We start from the raw sequence: 22,978 nt of genomic DNA on the forward strand, positions 1-22,978 counted from the left end.
TGCATAAAGAGGAACCCTATTTCTTTTTTTTAAAGCAGCGAGGTTGGCAGTATTGCATTGCGAATGTAGCTCTGCACTGTTTGGGTCCGCCCCATACTCAAAAGAGTTCCATAGACCCAGGAAGACAGGGATTTTGTTGCCTGCATTGCAGTAATTTGAAGAAAAAAAACTCATTTTCTGTTGTTCACTGAGAAACCGCGAGAAGAACACAGGCGCTATTGGTCCTATTGCAAAATACAACTTTTAAAATAGACAGAATAATGGTCTATAAAACAATCATTATCAACCCAAGCATACTCAATAAGGAGGGATATGGAAAACAACAGTATTCATTCATCGCCACAATTAAACTCGTATTTTGAGTAATAACTGCATAACTGGAATGGAGGTTGTACTGTATGTGTTATATAAATCAGATATATACTTGCAATCAGTGTATTAAGAGCATGGAAAAATGAACGTAATTTTGCAATCGAGTAACATTTCACTCTTTTTCTGCTATTGGCTCTTTATGCTAGCCTAAAACATTGTTTTGCACGCCATGTGCAAATTATACGAACGACTGAAGGTTCATTTAAACTTTTTCCAAACATAGGTATGTATATGATCATCCCAAAAAGCCAAGCAGTCATTTGATTTAATAAATGCAGAGGCATGTATATCTTACAATATTAACTCAGTCATGCCAATAATGTTGGCAAACATAAGCGCTATTATCATGTTAAGTACCTATATATAAGCAAAACACATATTATATAATGTGAGGTGAAAATCCAACAGAGCTGGCACAGGTGATTATATAGAGGAACAAATATAATATAATTCACATATAAATATACATATTCAGTAGATCATTTTTAAGCTATTCTGTCATAGGAAAGTGATAAAGTCTGAACCAGCCACTCTGTTAATATCTCTAAGGTTTTTATATGAGTAGTAATATACCTTTGCTCAGAGTATGGATACCTAAGAGGTGTTTTAGGCTTGGTTACTAACCTCACAGATGAGCTCTAATGTTTCAGTGCTCAAGTTGTATGGCTTTTCTTCTTATTTCGATCAACATACTAAAAAAGACACATTGAACTGTTATATGAAGCATCGAATGACAGCAAGCAGAGGTCTACTCAGGGTACAAATATATAAGAGGTATTGAAAGAGGGCTACAAGTCCATGCTTTGACTTCTATACAGTGAGTTATGAACCTGTCACTAAACAGTCTAAGGAAGGTCTAGTACTTGGACTTACATTTGTGTAGTACCATCATCTGACTTAGTAATGGGCCAATACTGGTCAACCCAACACAACAGATACAAATAATTTTTTTGATAAGGCAGTTACTACAACCTCTGGCAGGATAAACGAAGGAAACACTTATGGCACATATAATTACAAAGCAAGAGAGCTCGTGAATGTTGTCCTTTTGCAATAAATACACAATAAATCATGGCCATCAAAGACCATGCACACATACAAGTGAATGCAGGACATGTTGGTAATATTGCATTTTTACTTGTAGTATATAGTAAAATATTTAGGGTTGACCACAGTAGACGGATTGAAAGGATTATACAATTAACACATACTAAAAACAAGCATGCAACGTTTTGGTCTGCTAAATGAATACCCAGACAGTAAAAATCAACACTTGAATTCCAGGCAAGAAAATAGCCTTTAAAATCCATATACTATGCAGACATACGTTAAGTCCCATAGCCTTTAGGGAAAATACATAAAATGTGCAGTCAATGCATATTTTCTCTCCATTTTATTATCAAAAAGACATTGGACACAAACACACACACACAATATAATTATGATTTCTCTTTAAAACATGCCGATATTTACAACATTGTATAGTTACATGCTGCGTTAACAAATTTGCTCGATGCATAATGTTTACAGAAGGAAGAGAGAGAGGGAGGCAAAACTACAATGGACTTATTTGCATTCTAACGTTCACCCTCCTTTCAGTTTGATTAGCTTCTATACAATGGCCTCTTGGACATCAAAATCATAGGATGTCTGAATGAACAACGCCCTTGGGAAAAACAGGTTTGAATAAACAGCGGACAATGCACAATGTTTCAGTACTTTGGCATCTTACAGTAAGGGTTACATACTAAGCAGGTTGCTGATGAGCGTGTGGTGCAAAAGCCAAAGCCATTGACATGAAGATTTGCACAAAGCATAAATCATGCTTACTTTACTCTCGTTTGTTTCATGCAAAAGCTGCATTTGTATGTACCGGTTGCTTGATGATTACCTTTTCATCATTACAATGTGAGCATCCAAAAAATGGAATGAATACCCACACTACAGTCATCCTCAGCTGAGAGAAATAGACTTTGGGCCTCATGCAAGCACACATTTTAACTGAGGAAACATCCCCTCCAGTATGTTTGTATCAGTCATTTCAGAGATGCACAGTGATTTACAATTCACAGGCAGTGGCTGTAACAAGCAGATGGTCCCATTTTATAACATATGCCCCTTTCATCTTGATAGCACTAATGCCAAAAATGAATTCACAATAGTGTACAGGGTGTAATGTTGTTTTAGTAGAATGTGATTCCTCGTTTTTCTTTATTTTCTTGAACATAAATCCTCAACATTTTGTATCTTTGACTTAAAATAGTAAAGGGTCAAATGTGTTTTCAACGACAGAGATAAATTATTTCGTCATTTTTACTTTGGCCATGGATAAGTAAACACATTTACATCCAAGGGGTCAAAAAAGGTCTGCAACACATTGGCAGTTTCCTTGGACTGTGTCATTATGACTTTTGCCAGGTATACAGTTTACCTCAGTGCATAATTAAGTTGAGAGCCTAATGTACTTCACCAAACTGTTTCATCAAAAAGGCACCCATGAACTCCTCCCAGACTGTGTATCACTCGGAAAGCCGTAACTGCATAGAAATTATGTTTGATTAATAATCATTAACTGCAAAGTCAAATGTCATTTTTGCCACAATATGGCTCTCTCTCATATGTATGGGAATACATATAATAATAATAATATAATTAGAATAACCAAAAAACATTGCATTGTGAAGTTCTGTTAGAAAGACATTCTGGAATGGATTACTGCATTGTATTAACTTTATACCTAATACCATCTCACCTAAACCCTTTACATAAGAAGATTTCAAACGGTTCGGTATGAGACATCTCTCAATATTCAGTCTACTGCAAGATATGGCACACTTATGGTTTGAGAACAAGATATATGCTATTAAGAATCGGTTTGGCATGGCTTATGTAGAGCAGTGAGAGCATAAGTAAAGCATGCATAATGTTCTATAAACTAAATGAAGAAGCTATAGCCATCATTACTTTCATTGAGCCTTTCTCTAAGCATTCATTATCAGCATCTAAGCATCTGGTGCTAAAACGCATGCTGACATGAAACACAGATCCATTTATCAATCAATCAATCAATCAATCGTTCAATCTCCCTCTTCTCACAATACACTAAATATGTGAAATGCTATGATGTTGAAAAAGGGTTGTTTGTGTTCTTCAATTTAACTATGAATACGCTGATATTTTAGATGTTTCTTGTTTTGTTCAGTGTTTCAAGTAGACATGACAGAATCATGTGCAAGTCATGAGTTTCATGCAGTGTAGGAGGGTTGGGGAGGGAGGGTTTCTGAGTTGGTTAGTTGGTAATCAAATCGGCCAAGTTGGTTTTTACTTTTTTGCATTTAAACCTGCCAGCGCCGCATCTATATCCTCCTCCTGTTGTAGTGGATGCCACTGGGCAATGGGACGCCTGGGGTTAGAGAGCATGTCAGACCAATGCTTCAGACCAGGGCCCGTTGCCTTGCTTCCCACAAATATCTTCCCAATGGCGTCATTCTTGCCAATCTTGTCATAATCAAATACTGTCACCACCACCAAGATTTTCTAAAGAGGAAAGAGAGAGAAAACATGTTTATAGTAGATTGTGCATGTGTGCACTCACATAATCACGTAACCATTCATATGCAAGCCTCATACAGTAGGTATTAAACCACTAGTGCTTAAAATAGGGCTTAAGATTTTCTTTCCAAATGTAATTGCTGTAAGCATCAAAGCATAACACAAATCTAAATGTGGTTGTAGGCCTACAGAAAGAAAATAACACCACTTCAACAAACTGTATGAAAAAAATATCAATCCTTTGCTCGTCAAATATGTAAAGTGTTCTATACCTGCATCATGTCCATTGGGATCTCAAAGCTGAAGGACTCGTTGTAGTACGGATTCAGAGTGTTCTTTTTCACCGTGGTCTTCTTCTTCTTCAGTTTCTTGCCGCCCTGCAGCAACGCGATCTTCACATAGGGATCTGCAAAGAAAGACCAGCAGATATGTAATCACTCATTTCATGTTTCATTGCATTGCTTCGGTAGAGCAAAATTGTGATGTGATATGAGTTGCTTGCTAATTAGACAAATAATTCAGAGAGCTCATTAATGTAACATACAGTAATGCAATGTCTGCAAATAAATCAGAGGCCCTGCATCACTGAGATGTTTAATTAATGGCAGATTGGCATGCCTGCTTGGTTGGAAATAATCTATTGTTATGTCCAGTGGTTTGCCCTACCAGACAGTCCACCCACAAGCTTATTTTTAACAGCAGACACACTAGACATTTTTTCCCCAAAATTGTACCAAAATAGGGTTATTTGACTTGTGACCCTTTTTGGGGCTTTGTAGACTACTTTCTTGAAGGTGCTATGTAGAACCGCCTATTAAAGGTTCTATAAAGAATCAGTTCTATCATGAGATGTTTCAAATAGCATAATAAACATTTCACCTCTGTAACAGTTATCTACAGGCAATTAGTATATGATATGTATGATGATGAAGGTAATCAGTTTTTAACATTGTTATGCTACTGTGTTGTAGTATGGCGTTGATCATGCTGAATTACTCTCACCTGGGAGTTGTATCAACCTGACTCAACCATGTCAAATGATGAAGTTAGTCCAAAAATATAAACTCGAATATACTTGCAGACCCTTCTCATTGATGGTATCGGACTAGCCACCTCAACAGAACCCATGAATATAAACACACAGACACAATACAGGTAGAATAAAACAACAAAATAATAGGCACCACACAGTAAGTGAAATAATGCAACATAAAGAACAGGAATTAATAATTACCCAGAAGCATCTAGCGAAGGACTGCTTCAATATTGTAAAGATCAATTTGGAAGGGAAGGGTTCTACATCGAGAAAGGTTCTTTGAGAAGACATGGTTCTACATAGAACCATCACTCACTGCAAAGAACCTCTCAAGAACCCTTTAAGAATCTCAAGAGTAAACTGTACGTCCAGTGGAAGTCTTAACGTACCAGACAGTCCACCCACGTCCATCTTCTTGAGGTTCTTTGCCTCCAGGATACAGACAGTGAGTTTGCCAGCGGTGGGCACGTAACGGAGAGAGATACAGATGTCTCCCAGCTTCTCAGGCTGCATGGAGATTAAGGACAGAGAGAGGGCAAGCACAGAGAGAACAACGACACAGAGAGGGAAAAAATATAAAACAATTGTCAGAGTTTGGCTGTTGTTACTTCTGATGGGGCAACACTCCCGTCCAACGACTAGCTTAGTTGAATAAATCAACTTGTTTCTTTTCAGCTCATACCTCCTCTTTGTCTGCACTCTCCAAATCCTTCCATTCTTCGATGGGCTGTCCCAGGTCAATGGTGTTCATCGGGATCTTCACCTCTCCAATGATGTCATGCTTGGAGAATCGGTCGTAGTCAAAGACCGACATCACCAGGGTTTTCCCACCGAGCTCATCATACGGTAACTGATGAAGGAACACATCAACAACAACAACAACACCACAACACAACAACAACACAACTTAATTATTAAGTCTGAATGTAAAACCACATGTCCCTCTTTGTAAATGTCCATACTTTATGTCTCACTATGTCCACACTCACAATATGTGCTATCAATAAAACATTATTATTATTATTTATTTTTTAAGTAAACATAAACATATATTATTTGGTGCCATGGGCTGCTGGCAAGACATTGATTGCCGATACAGTAATGCAGCACAATGGCAGCCAACATACACAGAATAGGACAGGCAGAAAATGGGTTAGGTTGGATTATAATGTGTAGCTTTGTTTTTACTTGGAAAACATCTCAGGAGATATCCTTTATTCAGCTCTAAAGCATTAAAGCATAATTATGGTATACAATATGGGTTCTGTTGATTCTATCCAGCCCTTGCAGACCTGGAGTATAATACATTATAGCATGTTTAGACATTCCCTTTCCTGTGGTAAATTGGCTCACTGACAAATATAAATAAAAATACATTCTAAAGAGGTTTGGGGTCAATTCTTATTTGAGTTGCGAATTGCTCTTTAATTCCAATTAAATTATTCAATTTGAATTCAATTACAATTGGCCACACCACACAGGGAGCAGCATTTGAATTGAAATCGAATTAAAGGAAGTAGAACTTTATTCAATGAAACTCATGTGGCATATATATTCTACACATATCCATAAAAATGCTTATTTTGACATCATGTATGGTTACCAATACCATATAGCGTAAGGTTTAAAACTCAATCTCCTAAAACAATATAAAATAAACAGTGGTCTGGAAATATTCTAAGATCATGTTGTGGGTTGTCTATAATGATTCATAATTCCCTTAATGTCTTTAAATAGCACATAAAATATATGCGTTTCCCAGAATGCTAATGCATCAAACACTGCAGTATAGAAGGGAACAATCTAACATCTGGGTCATTCCGCCAATTTGGTGCCTTTTGAGAAGTGTAATTTGGTCCCCAAAAACGTTTTTTTTTTCACCTCAATTTAACATTATGTTATAAAGAGCACAGATTCAACATAATATAAAAACGCTACAGTAAGAGAATATTAAGTGACAAATAAAGTAACAGGGTTGACTGTAACAGTGTTGACGATTTCATATGAAATAGGCCATAAATCCCCTTGTGACGGGGAATGGAAGATTGTTGTGTGCAACGGGGAGAGGCAATTGGATCCAAGCTTACATGTGTATTTATTTATTGTTAAAACATTTCTAGCCTGTCTATCTATGGGTAACAGGTTTGACGTGTTATGCTCGACCCGCTCATTTTCCCAGCACAAAACACTAGGAAAGGACTAAAAAGAGTAGAACCAGCTCACCTGCTTTTACACTCTGATTTGACTATTAGATGTTCAATGTTTCTGTAGAAAAAAACTACCACCATGTTAAAACGACAATTCAGTTCACGTAACAGGGTTGAGCGTAAAGCGCAACTGAAGGCAATAAACAACTTCTCTGATAGAAAACGGCCTATGTGTCATCAATATAAGTCAGAAACATTTATTCTAGTGTCCAAATTTACTACAAAGTGTAAATAGGATCGTTTTGTTCATAATGTCAGTCTCGTCCAAAACAGTGTTTAATGAGCAACAGACAAAACACATGCGGAATCAGTCGCTCTTTGAAGCTGCAATCCGTAGCGGTGAAACTGCCACGTCCGTTTGCGATATTACAACAACAAAGACGTTACTTCCAACAACATCATTGCACATCATTGCACGTGCGGAGTATCTACCACGATTTTTTTCTACCACGATGCTGGATGCTCATTTCCTCAAAACAAAAGAATAACAGTTGCGCCTGGGACGGTCAGTGGCACTTTTTCACCTATCGTGGATCTAAAATGAGAGGCAGACATAAATGAATCACATGAAATACTGTCAGTAAAATCCTGAGAATGAGACTTTCATGTTTCACGTCTCAGTTGAATTGGTTTGAAGTGCTTTGAATTAAATTATACACTGGGCGTACCAAAACATTACGAACACCTTCCTAATATTGAGTTGCACCCCATTTTGCCCTTAAAACAGCCTCAATTCCTCTGGGCATGGACTACAAGGTGTCGAAGGCATTCCACAGGGATGCTGGCCCGTGTTGACGCCAAAGCTTCCCACAGTTGTATCAAGTTGGCTGGCTGGCCTTTGGGTGTTGGACTATTCTTAATACACTATGGAAACTGATGCGCGTGAAAAACCCAGCAGCATTGCAGTTCTTGACACACTGAAACTGGTGTGCCTTGCACCTACTACCATACCCTGTTCAAAGACACTTCAATATTTTGCTTTGCCCATTCACCCTTTGAATGGCACACACACAATCTGTCTCCATTGTCTCAAGGCTTAAAAATATTTTTTAAACTGACTGCTCATCTTCATCTACACTGATTGAAGTGGATTTAACAGGTGAAATGAATAAGGGATCATAGCTTTCACCTGGATTCACCTGGTCAGTCTGTCATGTCTATCACTAATGGAGCCAAAGGAGATGGCTGCCGTGTAATGGGCTCCTAACCAATTGTGCTATTGTGCGTGTTTTTTCGCATTATTTGTAACTTATTTTGTACATAATGTTTCTGCCACCGTCTCTTATGACCGAAAAGAGCTTCTGGATATCAGAACAGTGATTACTCACCTTGTAGTGGACAAATATTTTTTTTCGGACACAAAGGATTTACTTCAGACACCGGCCCAAATCCCCGTCATTCGCAGGAAAAAGAGACGGAGATATCGGGGACGTAGGTTGGGGTGCCTTGTAGGGATCCGACAGCTAATGGGTAATCCGCCTCTACCATCAGTCCTATTAGCCAATGTGCAATCATTGGATAAAAAAATTGATGAGCTCCGATCAAGACTAACATACCAACGAGACCGTAGTATCTTATATTTCAACGAGTTGTGGCTATAAGACGACATAGATAACATACAGCTGGCTGGGTTTTCCATGCATCGGCATGATAGAACAGCTGCCTCCGGTAAGACAAGGGGTGGCGGTCCGTGTCTATTTGTAAATAACAACTGGTGCACGAAATCTAATATTAAGGAAGTCTCGAGGTTTTGCTCGTCTGAGGTAGAATATCTCACGATAAGCTGTAGACCACACTATTTACCAAGAGAGCTTTCATCTATTTTTTTCGTAGCTGTCTATTTACCACCACAAACCGATGCTGACACTAAGACCACACTCAAACAGCAGTATAAGGCCATAAGCAAACAAGAGAATTCTCATCCAGACGCGGCACTCCGAGTGGCCCAGGGACTTTAATGCAGGGAAACTTAAATCCGTGCAACTAGAGAAAAAAAAAAACTCTAGACCACCTTTACTCCACACACATAGACGTGAACAAAGCTCTCCCACGCCCACCATTTGGATAATCTAACTATAACTCTATCCTCCTGATTCCTGCTTACAAGCAAAAACAAAAGCAGGAAGTACCAGTGACTCGCTCAATACGGAAGTGGTCAGATGACGCAGATGCTAAGCTACAGGATTGTTTTGCTAGCACAGACTGGAATATGTTCTGGGATACTTCCGATGGCATTAAGGGGTATACCACTTCAGTCACTGGCTTCATCAATAAGTGCATCGACGTCGTCGTCCCCTCAGTGATCGTACGTACATACCCCAACCAGAAGCCATGGATTACAGGCAACATCCGCAATGAGCTAAAGGGTAGAGCTGCCGCTTTCAAGGAGCGGGATTCTAACCCGGACGCTTATAAGAAATCCCGCTATGCCCTCCGACAAACCATCAAACAGGCAAAGGGTCAAAACAGAACTAAGATTGAATCATACTACACCGGCTCCGACGCTCGTCGGATGTGGCAGGGCTTGCAAACTATTACGGACTATAAAGGGAAGAACAGCCACGAGCTGCCCAGTGACACAAGCCTACCAGACGACTTAAATGACATCTAAGCTCGCTTCGAGGCAAGCAACAGTGAAGCATGCATAAGAGCACCAGCTGTTCCGGTCGACTGCGTGATCATGCTCTCCGTAGCCGATGTGAGTAAGACCTTTAAACAGGTCAACATTCACAAGGCCGCAGGGCCAGACGGATGACCAGGACGTGTACTCCGAGCATGCACTGACCAACTGGCAAGTGTCTTCACTGAAATTTTCAACCTGTCCCTGACCGAGTCTGTATCACCAACATATTTCATGCAGACCACCATAGTGGCACCCTGTGCCCAAGAATACCAGGGTAATCTGCCTACATGACTACCGACCCATAGCACTCACGTCTGCAGCCATGAAGTGCTTTGAAAGGCTGGTCATGGCTCACATAAACACCATTATCCCAGAAACCCTAGACCCACTTCAATTTGCATACAACCCCAACAGATCCACAGATGATGCAATATCTATTGCACTCCACTCTGCCCTTTCCCACCTGGACAAGAGGAACACCTACGTGAGAATGCTATTCATTGAGTACAGCTCAGCGTTCAACACCATAGGACCCTCAATGCTCATCACTAAGCTAAGGACTCTGGGACTAAACACCTCCTTCTGCAACTGGATCCTGGACTTCCTGATGGGTCACCCCCAGGTGGTAAGGGTAGGTAACAACACATCTGCAACGCTGATCCTCAACACGGGGGCACCTCAGGGTTTCATACTCAGTCCCCTCCTGTACTCCCTTTTCACCCATGACTGCATGGCCAAGCACGACTCCAACACCATCATTAAGTTTGCCGACAACACAACAGTGGTAGACCTGATCACCGATAACCATGGGACAGTCTATAGGGAGGAGGTCAGAGACCTGGCAGTGTGGTCCCACGATAACAACCTCTCCCTCAACGTCATCAAGACAAAGGACATGTACATGGACTACAGGAAAAGGAGGGCCGAGCACACCCCCATCTCAGGAGACTGAAAAAATTTGGCATGGGTCCCTAGGCCCTCAAAAATGTCTACAGCTGCACCATCGAGAGCATCCTGACTGGTTGCATTACCACCTGGTATGGCAACTGCTCGGCCTCTGACCCCAACCCATTACAGAGGGTAGTGCATACAGCCCAGTACATCACTGCCATCCAGGACCTCTGTACCAGACGGTGTCAAAGGAAGGCCCTAAAAATTGCCAAAGACTCCAGCAGGCCAAGTCATAGACTGTTCTCTCTGCTAACTCACGGAAAGTAGTACCGGAGCGCCAAGTCCAGGTCCAAAAGGCTTCTTAACAGCTTCCACCCCCAAGCCATAAGACTCCTGAACAGCTAATCAAATGGCTACCCGGACTATTTGCATTGACACTCCCCCCATTTTTACACCACTGCTACTCTCTGTGTATTATCTACGCATAGTCACTTTACCTCTACCTCTACCTACATGTACATGTTACCTTAATTATCTCGACTAACCAGTGCCCCCGCACATTGACTCTGTACCGGTACCCCCTCTATATAGCCATGTTACTGTTATTTTATTGTTGCTCTTTAATAATTTGTTATTTTTCTATTTTCTTCTTTATTTATTACTTCAATTAATTTTAGTATTTCTTAACACTTAGTTTTCTTAAAACTGCATTGTTGGTTAAGGGCTTGTAAGCATTTCACTGTAAGGTCTACACCTGTTGTATTCGGTGCATGTGGCAAATCCAATTTGATTTGATTTCATGGAAAGAATTCCTAGTGTTTTGTACACTCAGTGTACTTCCTTCAATTCAAATTTAACTCAAATTCTGCTTCCTGTGGGGTGTGGTCAATACAAATTGAATTTATATTAATTTATATTAATTTATATTCAATTTATATTCATATTCATAAATTGAATTATATTCCTGAAATTCCAAATAAACCCCAACCCTGATTCTAAAGGCATGCATAGGATGTCATATATTGTAAATTCTCTTAAATCTTCATGGTCTCTAGACAACCTAGGTCCAATATTACCAATTTGTATCTTTTGTATCTAGGGCTCTACATGATGGTTATGCTAAGAGAATAGACAGTGGTTTTAGCTGTGGTGGTAAGAGTGCACACAGTGCTTTCGCACTGACCCTGAGAGTCATGTGGAGTCTCCGTGGACCTCATTAAGTAGTACAGAAAGCTGAAGTTAGTACACAGGCTAGAGGGTACATAGCAGGCAGGCAGACATGGCAGCCAGCACTGCTCTGCGATATAATGTGAACACAGCAAGGCTTCACAATGAAAAACAAATGTCGGCTTCAACCACAGTCTTCATTTTGGAAAATGGATATCATGTATGTTTACAACTCTAAAACTGTTACATTACATTCAGTTTGAGACTCCGCTGTCCTAGCCTGACAATATTATTTTTCAGCATTATAGTTTGCAGGATGATTGACGCCTTTTCCATTCCGACTAACTACTGTACAGTTCTGGTACAGAAACTGTGCTATGACTTACCTTGAAAACAAAGGATTCATTGAAGACAGGGTTCAGGTTTTTCTTTTGAACCTTGGTGTCAAACTTCTTCTTCTTGTCTGGGAGGACATAGACCTTAACGTACGGGTCAGAGGTGCCTCCGCTGTCCATGGATATAAGATCTGCCGCTTGGAGTATTCCCACTGTGAGCTTTGAGGGGAGGGGCACAGTGGTCAGGTGTCTGGGACAGCACTGAGACAAACCAACAGTATCAGGTGGCAATCTCAACATGTATTCGTGTATTTATTTGTGCCGATGAGCTGAGACAAGCCAACAATGTCAAGTCAGGTGAAAAACCTAAATGTATTAATTTGTGCCAATGCACGCTTCCTGTCACTGCTGCAGAGAAATGCTGCAGTCTTGTTACATAAGCTTGTGGTCTGTAAGCTGACAACCTAAAACTCCACAGCAATAATCACCACAGCTCTCTAAGATGACCAAGATTAGATACAAGCTATCCACACTAGAGCTGCCAAATGTATTTTCTGCAATGTCATAAGAAAGTCACAGAATATAATGTCACAGTAGTTTTGCATGTTTGAAAAAGGGGTACCTGTGCTAAGTGTCATTGATTATGTTTCAGTTAATTGATTCAGTTAGAAAGAAAGGACTTGCTTTAATGTACATTTTCATCTCAAGCCCTGATCCTGTGTCAGTGACTCATAAGGGACTTCCTTGTTTCAGAATGACTCAGCATTTTCTATCCTCCTGGACGTATGTCACAGTGCCAACATCCTGCATAGCAGACATACTCACTGTAATACTGACTCTAGCCATTAATTCACAAAAATGCTGAATATACTAGATACCCTCTCATTGCCAGAAGCCTGATCTCGATTCACTGCTCTCTTGAATATTTAGTTTAATCAACCATAATTCCAACAATTGCCAGCTGTCACTCCCCAAAAGTGTCACGGTGCAATTCTGCTGATGTTTTTACATAGCAGCAGTTTTTTGCTAAGCTTATATAAGAATCAGCCCTGAAATAATTGGCCTCTCTATAGACACTTTAATTCTCAGAATGGACACTGTATCAAAGTCACTCTCCAAGATCAACAGAGAATATAAGAAGCTGAACATCTAGTGTGACTTGCTTTAACTAATTTTTTCTGCAGAAGAGGAACACGTCGAAACAGCATTGTGCTTCTCTATCGAAAAGGAACCATTTCAGCAACTGAGAAAAATACTTTTAAATCAACTACCACATCATCCTCATATGTATAAATGTAAAATTTCTCAAGGGTTTATGTTGATGAACATTGCTTGTTTCAAGCTACTTTGAGGTGATGCAGGCATGCTATTTGGAGCATTAGGCTCCCACCACGCCCACTGATTTGAACTCAACAATGCCAAAGCTGTGGTGTAGATCAGTAAACACACTCATTTCTAGGTGGATGACTCACCACCAAGACCACCAGTCTATTCTATGGATATCCATAAATCTGTCATTTAGACTAACTATGCCTTCAACCTCTAGAATTGATGGAGTCTTACTGATAGACTGACAATGCTACAAATATTGTAATATGATAAAACAGTCTAATGCAGGTCTTTCTGAGCAGTGCCAGCAATGATTAAAAGGGGAACATGTCGGCCACCGACTGACCTTATTGTCTTGGAAATCATAGTCAAGTGAGTACTGCAGTTTGCCAAGCTTTTCCTCCTCTTTCTCCTCTTCCTCTTTCTCTTCCTCCGTCAGCCCTGTCTCCCCTTCGTCATCGTCATCGTCCTGTTTCTGCGGTGGTAGAACACAGGACACAGGGATCAGAGATGAGGGGCCAGGGGTTAGTTTTAGCAGCCAGAAGGAGGGTGCCCCAGCCCAACCACAGACAGCATGCCACAGACAGACAGTGGACCTCCAGGAGGCCTGTGTTGCGTTGCTTGGCGCTGCATAGCACCAGGGTTTGTTGCGTTGACTTGCATTGCATAGCACCGGGACCTGCTTGTTTTTGCTCCCGCTTACCTGCTCCTCACCTGGTGGCAAAGTGGAATAGCATCCTGTCTCTAATGCAATCAGGGACTCAGGAATGAAATTTGCTAGCTTGAATTCAAAATGTCCTTTGGTGACACAATTGTTTTACCCTATATTTTACATCTCAAAAAGACGCTTACCCTGACTTTTACATCTTTCACAAAATTCACAAGGAAATAGCTAACAGAGAATCCAAAAGCAGAGCCTGCATAATCTTATTTGCTTTCTTATTATTCCATATATGTGTCACCAAGGAATGTTCCTCTCAAGTCAGGTCACCATTATTCCAGCCAAATGGTAGCTACAGGATTAAAGGGCATAGCCGGCTATGTGGATAATGTAGAAACAATATTTCAGTTAGATTTCAGCCCGTTATGGTAACCCTGTTTCTGACATGTTCAAGTTTGTATGACTATTTCATCTGCAAAACGGTGTTTTATTTTTTTTATTCTTGTTCTCACTCTTCATTGAGTGACAAAGTAATTGGGGTGCAGAAGAAAAATATTATTCTAAGATTGATTGGTTATTCAGTTATCATTGTCGTCCTCATGTCCACAAACAACCTACCATGCCCTTTATCACATGCATACAGTATATTATTAGTGTTAATCGTGGGTTGCGTTTAAACTATGTTCAAAACTTTCCATATTGGGGTTGAGTTTGTCATCATAAGCGATGCGTTATTTCAATCCTTTCAGTTTCCTCTCCGGGGTCTATGGAGCAGACCATAGCTTTCTCAGTTGCATTCTCAAGCCATCATTACAAAACATGTTAGAAAAGCAAAGAAGCTACGACTTTCATTCCATGAAACCCCCCCCTCATCATCATCATCATCATCATCAGCCCATGGGCCAGAGAGCATCGCCACGATCCTTCCACCTACCGTAGATCAGGGGTCCATCACAGTCAAGAAACACGGTGCACACATAAGACACCGAGCGAGAAGGAGGAGAGCAGAGAGAGGAAGAGGTTTGAAGTTACGACACACCAGAAAACAAACACTGTAGGCAGTCAACAACACAGACAACACTAGGATGATGAAAAATGACACACTGATTGTCTGTTTGTAAAAAAAGAAAAAAAAGTCCTACTTCCAGGACCATCTTTCACCATGTGGAGACAATTAATTGATTGTTTTAATTAACTGGTGCATGGGGCCCTCTTAATGATATCAGACACATTCAGCCTGGAATTAAGCAGGAGCCCTTTTCTTCCCCCTGTTTATTCTGCTCTGTCTGAGATATGGCTCCTCGGGTCCATAGGCACCATATCCATTATCCTTAAGCATTGAGGCCAGCTTACCCTACAGAAGTAGGGTCTTAATTTGATTCTGTAGCAGTCATCCGCTATTTGCAATGGCACATATGGCACGGCTCCATTACTTTCTCCACCCATTACCCACTGATTACCTAGTCCCTTCCCCATAACAAAGTGTGTCATTTTTCAATGTATGTCACAATGAAGTGGGGAAGTGTGGGGTAAGTTGAGCCAAAGGATTAGTTGAGCCACCCCTTGTTTCTAGGAAACCATACACAAAATGAATCACATGACCACATATTTAGGAAGAGATCATAATGTCATGGAGTCTGTGAAGGAAGAAACCACATGGAAAAAATGGTTATCAATTTAGGTCTAAAAAAAGTCAAATTATTTTGTTGTTTTCTTGATTCTTGTATCTAAACCAAAGTAGATGGTTTTAGGATTGGTTTGTACATCGGTTGGGGTCTCTATAAGCTACAATATGAGGTCCTAATCCTAGCATGAAATTGCATCCTTGTAGCTGTGTGGGCTATAGTCAAAATGTTTGCCTTGTGGTAAGTTGAGCCAATGGCCATGGGGTATGCCTAAGTTGAGCCAATGGCCACCATACCCCATACAAATTATGATTGCATTTTGTCAGTTGTATGCATTATATGCATAGTATTTTTGCAATGTGTCATGCATATGAACTCAAGATAGTGAATTTGTGCGGTTACAGTCAGAGCAGACATCATCATGTCCCGTGTATGCATTCGAGCAGCAGCAAGAGAATACACATTTGAAAGAATGACATCGAAGAGGTACATTAACAAAAAAGAAAACTAACATGTACAGTACCTGTGCAAAAGAGAGGCAATGATATAGTATCAGAGGCACACAAGGTCTTATCTGATGACATGGAGTCTGAGCTTGCTAAACATATCAAGAATCTTGCGGATCAGTTTCATGGGGTTAGAATCCTCAAATGCAGAGAACTTGCCTATGAATTGGCACATTGAAAAACATCCATGTCCTAGACAACTGGTCAAGAAATGGAAGGATAAGTGACATTGAACAGAGAGATTATATGTACATTTAAGATTTACAATATACCACACCCCCATTCCCTTAATTAAACTTTGTCATACCAGCACCATCACCCATTGACACGGAACACCATCACCCCACTCACCCTAAGGCAGCTCAACTTACCAAGAGACCACATTTTTTCGGGACAAGGTATGTTTTCAAGGCTGTTATGTTTACATGAATTCTGATTATGTCCAGGGATACACAACATGCTGAAATATATCTATATATTTGATAGAAATAATACTACATTTCCCTAGTAATGCTGAGTGTAAAACATGGCTCAACATACCCCACTCTCCCCTACAGCTCACATTTTAAAATGATGACAACAATATCAAGGGAACGGATAGGATAGGGGGTTATCGACATGTCTCCCTAAAACTGTTGTAAAGTGCTGTTGATGAAAGGTCAAAGGTTTTTACTGATACGCCAAGGAATGCTTAATGACCATTTGTTGTTGGTCCAATCAACATAGATATTGACATAAACGTTCCTGAGTCCCTCCAACAAAAGAAACAGTTACATAGTAAATAAAACAGGTAACTTTATTGGTATGTAGTGTGTAGTTTAGTAGGCTAATAACTCTTGGGAGATGCACTACCTGATCAAGAGTATGTGGACACCTGCTCGTCGAACATCTCATTAATATGGAGTTGGTCGCCCCCTTTGCTATAACATTCTCCACTCTTCTGGGAAGGCTTTCCACTAGATGTTGGAACATTGCTGCAGGGACGTGCTTCCATGCAGACACAAGAGCGTTAGTGAGGTCGGGCACTAATGTTGGGCAATTAGGCCTGGCTCGCAGTCGGCGTTCCAATTCATCCCAAAGGTGTTTAATGGGGTTAGGTCAGGGCTCTGTGCAGGCCAGACAGTCAAGTTCTTCCACACCAATCAAGACAAAACATTTCTGTATGGACCTCGCTTTGTGCATTGGGGCATTGTCATTCTGACACAGGAAAGGGCCTTCCCCAAACTGTTGCCACAAAGTTAAAAGCACAGAATCGTCTAGAACGTCATTGTATGCTATAGAGTTAAGATTTCCCTTCACTGGAACTAAGGAGTCCGAACCTAGCCCCAACCATGAACAACAGCCCCAGACCATTATTCCTCATCCACCAAACTTTACAGCCAGCACTATGCCTTGGGGCAGGTAGTGTTCTCCTGGCATCCGCCAAACCCAGATTCTTCCGTCGGACTGCCAGATGGTGAAGCATGCTTCATCACTCCAGAGAATGCGTTTCCACTGCTCCAGTCCAATGGCGGTGAGCTTTACACACTCCAACCGACACTTGGCATTGCGCATGATGATCTTAGGCTAGTGTGCGGCTGCTATGGAAACCCATTTCATGAAGATCTCGACAAACAGTTATTGTACTGACGTTGCTTCCAGAGGCAGTTTGGAACTTGGCAGTGAGTGTTGCAACCGAGGACAGAGGCGCTACGTGCTTCAGCACTCGGCGGACTTGTTCTGTGAGCTTGTGTGGCCTACCACTTCGTGGCTGAGCAGTTGTTTCTTCTAGACGTTTCCACTTCACAATAACAGCAGTTACAGTTGACCGGGTCAGCTCTAGCAGGGCAGAAATTTGACTAACTGACTTGTTGTAAAGGTGGCATCCTATGTTTGTCTATGGAGATTGCATGGTTGAGGGCTCGATTTTATACACCTGTCAGCAATGGGTGTTGTGGCTGCAATAGCCGAATCCACAAATTTGAAGTGGTGTCCACATACCTTTAAGTATATATAGCGTTTGTCTGTCAGCTATACCAAAGTCATTTCTGGTCATGTTTGTCTACTCTCATCATCAAAAAATAAGTAACTTGTTGCTTTTTACAAGACTTTTGTATTCAGATGAAATAAGAATCCTGAGTGTGATATAAGTTATGTCTTTGGGAGTTGCCTGTTCTTAGTGAACTCAGCTGAGTATATAATGCGGAGCCTGAAACACCATACCTCATCCCCTTTCATGTTCTTCATGTTGAAGCCATCCTTTCCCTTCTTGCCCTTCTTGTTCTTCTTCTTCTTGCAGCAGCACTTCTTTATAATGCAAAAGCAGCAGGTGAGGATGAGGAGGGCGGCCACCACAGCAATGGCTATGATAGCCCAGGAAGGGACTGCAACACAAACACACAGTATGGGTTAGATTAAGCTCCTTTGAGATTTTTCACCTTGGGTTTTTATGTTCCAACATTATACCATGCATAGTACATGAATATGAGTCAGAGGTCGGAAAAAAAACAGAGAGGACTTACGTGGGATCTTATCGATCTCGTTCAAGAATTTGCTCTTGATCTCTTCGAACATGTCATTCTTGGACTCTGTACCGTTGCCTGGGGGTTCAGCCACTGTGGTGGCGATTGCTACGGCTGGGGCCGCGGTCATGGTGGCACCGGTGCCCGTGGGCTCTGGACCCACCATGGCCTCCGGCTTATTCTTGAACAAGTTCCACTTCATCGTCAATGACTAGGCCACGCACACAGTCCCTGGGGCAAGGCACAGACATACAGAGAGGGACAGTCAGTTGTTATCACCAGCAGCACAGGCAATGAGGTGCATAACCTTTAATATAACACACACACACATGCACAAAAGTAACAAAACGGATGATTTCCCAGGTGACTCATTGTGACCAAACTCAAAGCCTTATCGCTGTGTCAGACATTGGAACAGCACATACGGTGACAAGGCTGAAGAGGACTTAGTCCACGTCTCAGACAAATAATTGTGTATAATATGCCAGCCAGTAGGCCTGCATCCTTAATGTACTATGAACTCCTGAATAAAATTAACTCAGGGACGAAGAAGCTAATCTCATTTGTTTGAGAAATGACACACAGTATCTTAAAGATCCAAATGCAGCCATTTTTATCTCAATATCAAATCATTTCTGGGTAACAATAAAGTACCTTCCTGTGATTGTTTTCAATCAAAATGGTCAAAAAGAAACAAAAATCGTTTTTTTTTGCAAAGAGATTTTTTGGCAATAATTTTTCTGGGACTGTCTGTTTGAGTGGTTTGAGGGGGGAGGGGAAAACTGAAGGAAAAAAAAGAGCTTTTATTGGCAGAGAGGTTTGGAACTCTCTTTCTTATTGGTCTATTAACTAATTGACTGCATGGTGATGTCACCAGGTAGGCCAAAACTCCATCACACCCAAACAGGCTGACATTTCAGATGATATTTTCAAATAGCTCTTACACTAAAATGGCATTATAAGAATTGTTTGAATTCACAGTAATATTCCAATCTCAGAAATATATAAAAACAGAAAATCATGTTTTTGATGGCAATGGGCCTTTAATAACCTCTCTTTCGTATCGTCTGAGATCCCCAAAGATTGGAAAGCTGCTGCGGTCATCCCACAATTCAAAGGGGGAAGCACTCGTTACCCAAACTGTTATAGACCTATATCCATCCTGCCCTGCCTTTCTAAAATCTTCGAAAGCCAAATTAACAAACAGATCACCAATCATTTCAAAACCCACCGTACCTTCTCCACTGTGAATCTGGTTTCCGAGCTGGTCATGGGTGCACCTCAGTCAAGCTCAAGGTCCTAAACGATATCATAACCGCCATCAATAAAATACAGTACTGTGCAGCCGTCTTCATCGACCTGGCCAAGGCTTTCGACTCTGTCAATCACCGCATTCTTATCGGCAGACTCAAAAGCCTTGGTTTCTCAAATGACTGCTTCACCTGGTTCACCAACTACTTCTCAGATAGAGTTCATTGTGTCAAATTGGAGGGCCTGTGTCCGGACATCTGGCAGTCTCTATGGGGGTACCACAGGGTTCAATTCTCGGGCCGACTCTTTTCTCTGTACACATCTATGATGTCGTTCTTGCTGCTGGTGATTCTCTGATCCCTACCTCTATGCAGACAACACCATTCTGTATACATCTGGCCCTTCTTTGGACACTGTGTTAACAAACCTCCAAACGAGCTTCAATGCCATACAACACTCCTTCCGTGGCCTCCAACTGCTTTTAAATGCTAGTAAAACTCAATGCATGCTCTTCAACCAAATGCTGCCCGCACCCGCCCGCCCGACTAGCATCACTACTCTGGACAGTTCTGACTTAGAATATGTGCACAACTACAAATACCTAGGTTTCTGGTTAGACTGTAAACTCTCCTTCCAGACTCACATTAAGCATCTCCAATCCAAAATTAAATCTAGAATCAGCTTCCTATTTCGCAACAAAGCCTCCTTCACTCATGCTGCCAAACATACCCTCGTAAAACTGACTATCCTACCGATCCTTGACTTCGGCGATATAATTTACAAAATAGCCTCCAACACTCTACTCAGCAAATTGGATGTAGTCTATCACAGTGCCATCCATTTTGTTACCAAAGCCCCATATACTACCCACCACTGCGATCTGTATGCTCTCGTTGGCTGGTCCTCGCTACATATTCGTCGCCAAACCCACTGGCTCCAGGTCATCTATAAGTCTTTGCTAGCTAAAGCCCCACCTTATCTCAGCTCACTGGTCATCATAGCAACACCCACCCGTAGCATGCACTCCAGCAGGTATATTTCACTGGTCATGCCCAAAGCCAACACTTCCTTTGGCCGCCTTTCCTTCCAGTTCTCTGCTGCCAATGACGGAACAAATTGCAAAAATCACTGAAGCTGGAGACTTATATCTCCCTCTCTAACTTTAAGCATCAGCTGTCAGAGCAGCTTACCGATCACTGTACCTGTACACAGTCCATCTGGAAATAGCACACACGACTACCTCATCCCCATATTGTTATTTTTTTTGTTTTGTTGCTCTTTTGCACCCCAGTATCTCTACTTGCACATCTTCATCTGCACATCTATCACTCTAGTGTTGTTGATGCCAAATTGTAATTATTTCGCCTCTATGGCCTATTCATTGCCTTACCTCCCTAATCTTACTACATTTGCACACACGGTACATAGATTTTTCTATTGTGTTATTGACTGTACGTTTGTTTATCCCATGTGTAACTCTGTGTTGTTGTTTTTGTCGCACTTCTTTGCTTTATTTTGGCCAGGTGGCAGTTGTAAATGAGAACTTGTTCTCAACTGGCCTACCTGGCTAAATAAAGGTGAAATAAAAAATATATAAATAAATAAAAAATATATTATATGAAGGTCAATGGAATCAAATTCTATCAAGAAGACCCTCAGTCCCTTGTGAAAGTCAATATCAAACATTACAGCATTACATCACAGTCAGTTAGGGATTAAACAAAAATTAATGGTGGGAGTTAATACATATTCTACTTGAAGTGGAAAATGTGCTAGATAAATATGGCTCCCTATCCAAAACTAGTTCCAAAGAGGGCTATCTTCCAGTTATAATGAGTGATCTGTTACCACTGAAGGAATGGCGAAGACTTAGGTGATTATATGTGTCTTCTGAAACGATCTCCACAAAATTGAAATGAGGCACTTGTGACTGAAACATTCTTCTCTCTAGCAAATCCTAATAGGATTAGCATGGATGCTGTACTGAAACAATTTACACTGTGAGTAGGTGAGATACAGAGGCTGATTGGGAATTATCACCTTTGAATGCGTATTAGACCAACGGTTATAGCCCCCGGTTATTGTCAAATGCTCTCCCAAAAGTTCTTAGTAGTTGCCATTATCGTGTAATGATTCATATTTACAAAATGTATTACAGTGAATGACTTCTCAAGTCTAATAAGGGACATTCTCATTACAAGAAACAAAAATGTGACGTATGAGATCACTGTGCAAATACAAAGATATACAGCGGTGTAAAGTAACAAAGTAAAAATACTTTTAAGTATTACTTAAGTCGTTTTTTGAGGTATCTGTATTTTAATTTACTATTTATAACTTTTACTCCACTACATTTCTAAAGAAAATATGTTATTTTTACTCCCATTCATTATCCCTGACACCCAAAAATGCTGTCAAATTCACGAGAACACGTGGTCATCCCAGACTCGCTAAACACAAATGTTTCATTTGTAAACCATGTCTGAATGTTGGAGTGTGCCCCTGGCTTTAAAAAAAAACGTGTTTACAATTGTGCCATCTGGTTTGCATACTATAAGGAATTTGAAATGATTTATAGCGTTTACTTTTACTTTTGATAGTTAAGTATATTTAAAATATAGACTTTTAATCAAGTAGTATTTAACTGGGTGACTTTCACTTTTACTTGAGTCATTTTATATTAAGGTATCTTTACTTTTACTCAAATATGAGAATTGGGTTATTTTTCCACCACTGATAACATGAAGCAAACACGTACTGTAGATTCCCTTTCTACTCATCTAACCTGATGGAGGCTATTTTAGCAATAGTGCTCATCAATCTGACCGCAATCCTCATTCACGAACCACAATCATAAAGAATACGAATGCATGAAATGCTATAACCACGTACAGCATCTGTCTTCTTTAGGGATTTCTATAC

The 22,978-nt window shown here is 40.7% G+C and overlaps 1 protein-coding gene across 6 annotated transcripts in view; it reads right to left on the reverse strand.

Moving 5' to 3' along the window:
* Nucleotides 1-1,748: 1,748 nt before the first annotated feature.
* The window catches only part of LOC139535406 (synaptotagmin-2-like), a 70,857-nt gene continuing 49,627 nt past the window's right edge, over nucleotides 1,749-22,978 (reverse strand). For 3 of the 6 annotated variants that reach the window (XM_071334777.1, XM_071334776.1, XM_071334778.1), the window contains 8 exons: nucleotides 18,806-19,036; nucleotides 18,507-18,667; nucleotides 13,859-13,981; nucleotides 12,235-12,402; nucleotides 5,643-5,810; nucleotides 5,350-5,467; nucleotides 4,197-4,330; nucleotides 1,749-3,909 (listed from right to left, as the gene is read on the reverse strand). In XM_071334777.1, the coding sequence (XP_071190878.1) occupies nucleotides 3,694-3,909; nucleotides 4,197-4,330; nucleotides 5,350-5,467; nucleotides 5,643-5,810; nucleotides 12,235-12,402; nucleotides 13,859-13,981; nucleotides 18,507-18,667; nucleotides 18,806-19,007 (1,290 nt within the window). In that variant the 5' untranslated portion in view covers nucleotides 19,008-19,036 and the 3' untranslated portion in view covers nucleotides 1,749-3,693. Of the gene's footprint in view, nucleotides 3,910-4,196; nucleotides 4,331-5,349; nucleotides 5,468-5,642; nucleotides 5,811-12,234; nucleotides 12,403-13,858; nucleotides 13,988-18,506; nucleotides 18,668-18,805; nucleotides 19,037-22,978 lie in introns of all 6 variants that reach the window. The other 3 variants (XM_071334774.1, XM_071334773.1, XM_071334775.1) reach the window with 1 other exon arrangement.

This window comes from Salvelinus alpinus, chromosome 12 (genome assembly GCF_045679555.1).
Source record: "Salvelinus alpinus chromosome 12, SLU_Salpinus.1, whole genome shotgun sequence".
In the NCBI taxonomy this organism is placed as follows: domain Eukaryota; kingdom Metazoa; phylum Chordata; class Actinopteri; order Salmoniformes; family Salmonidae; genus Salvelinus; species Salvelinus alpinus.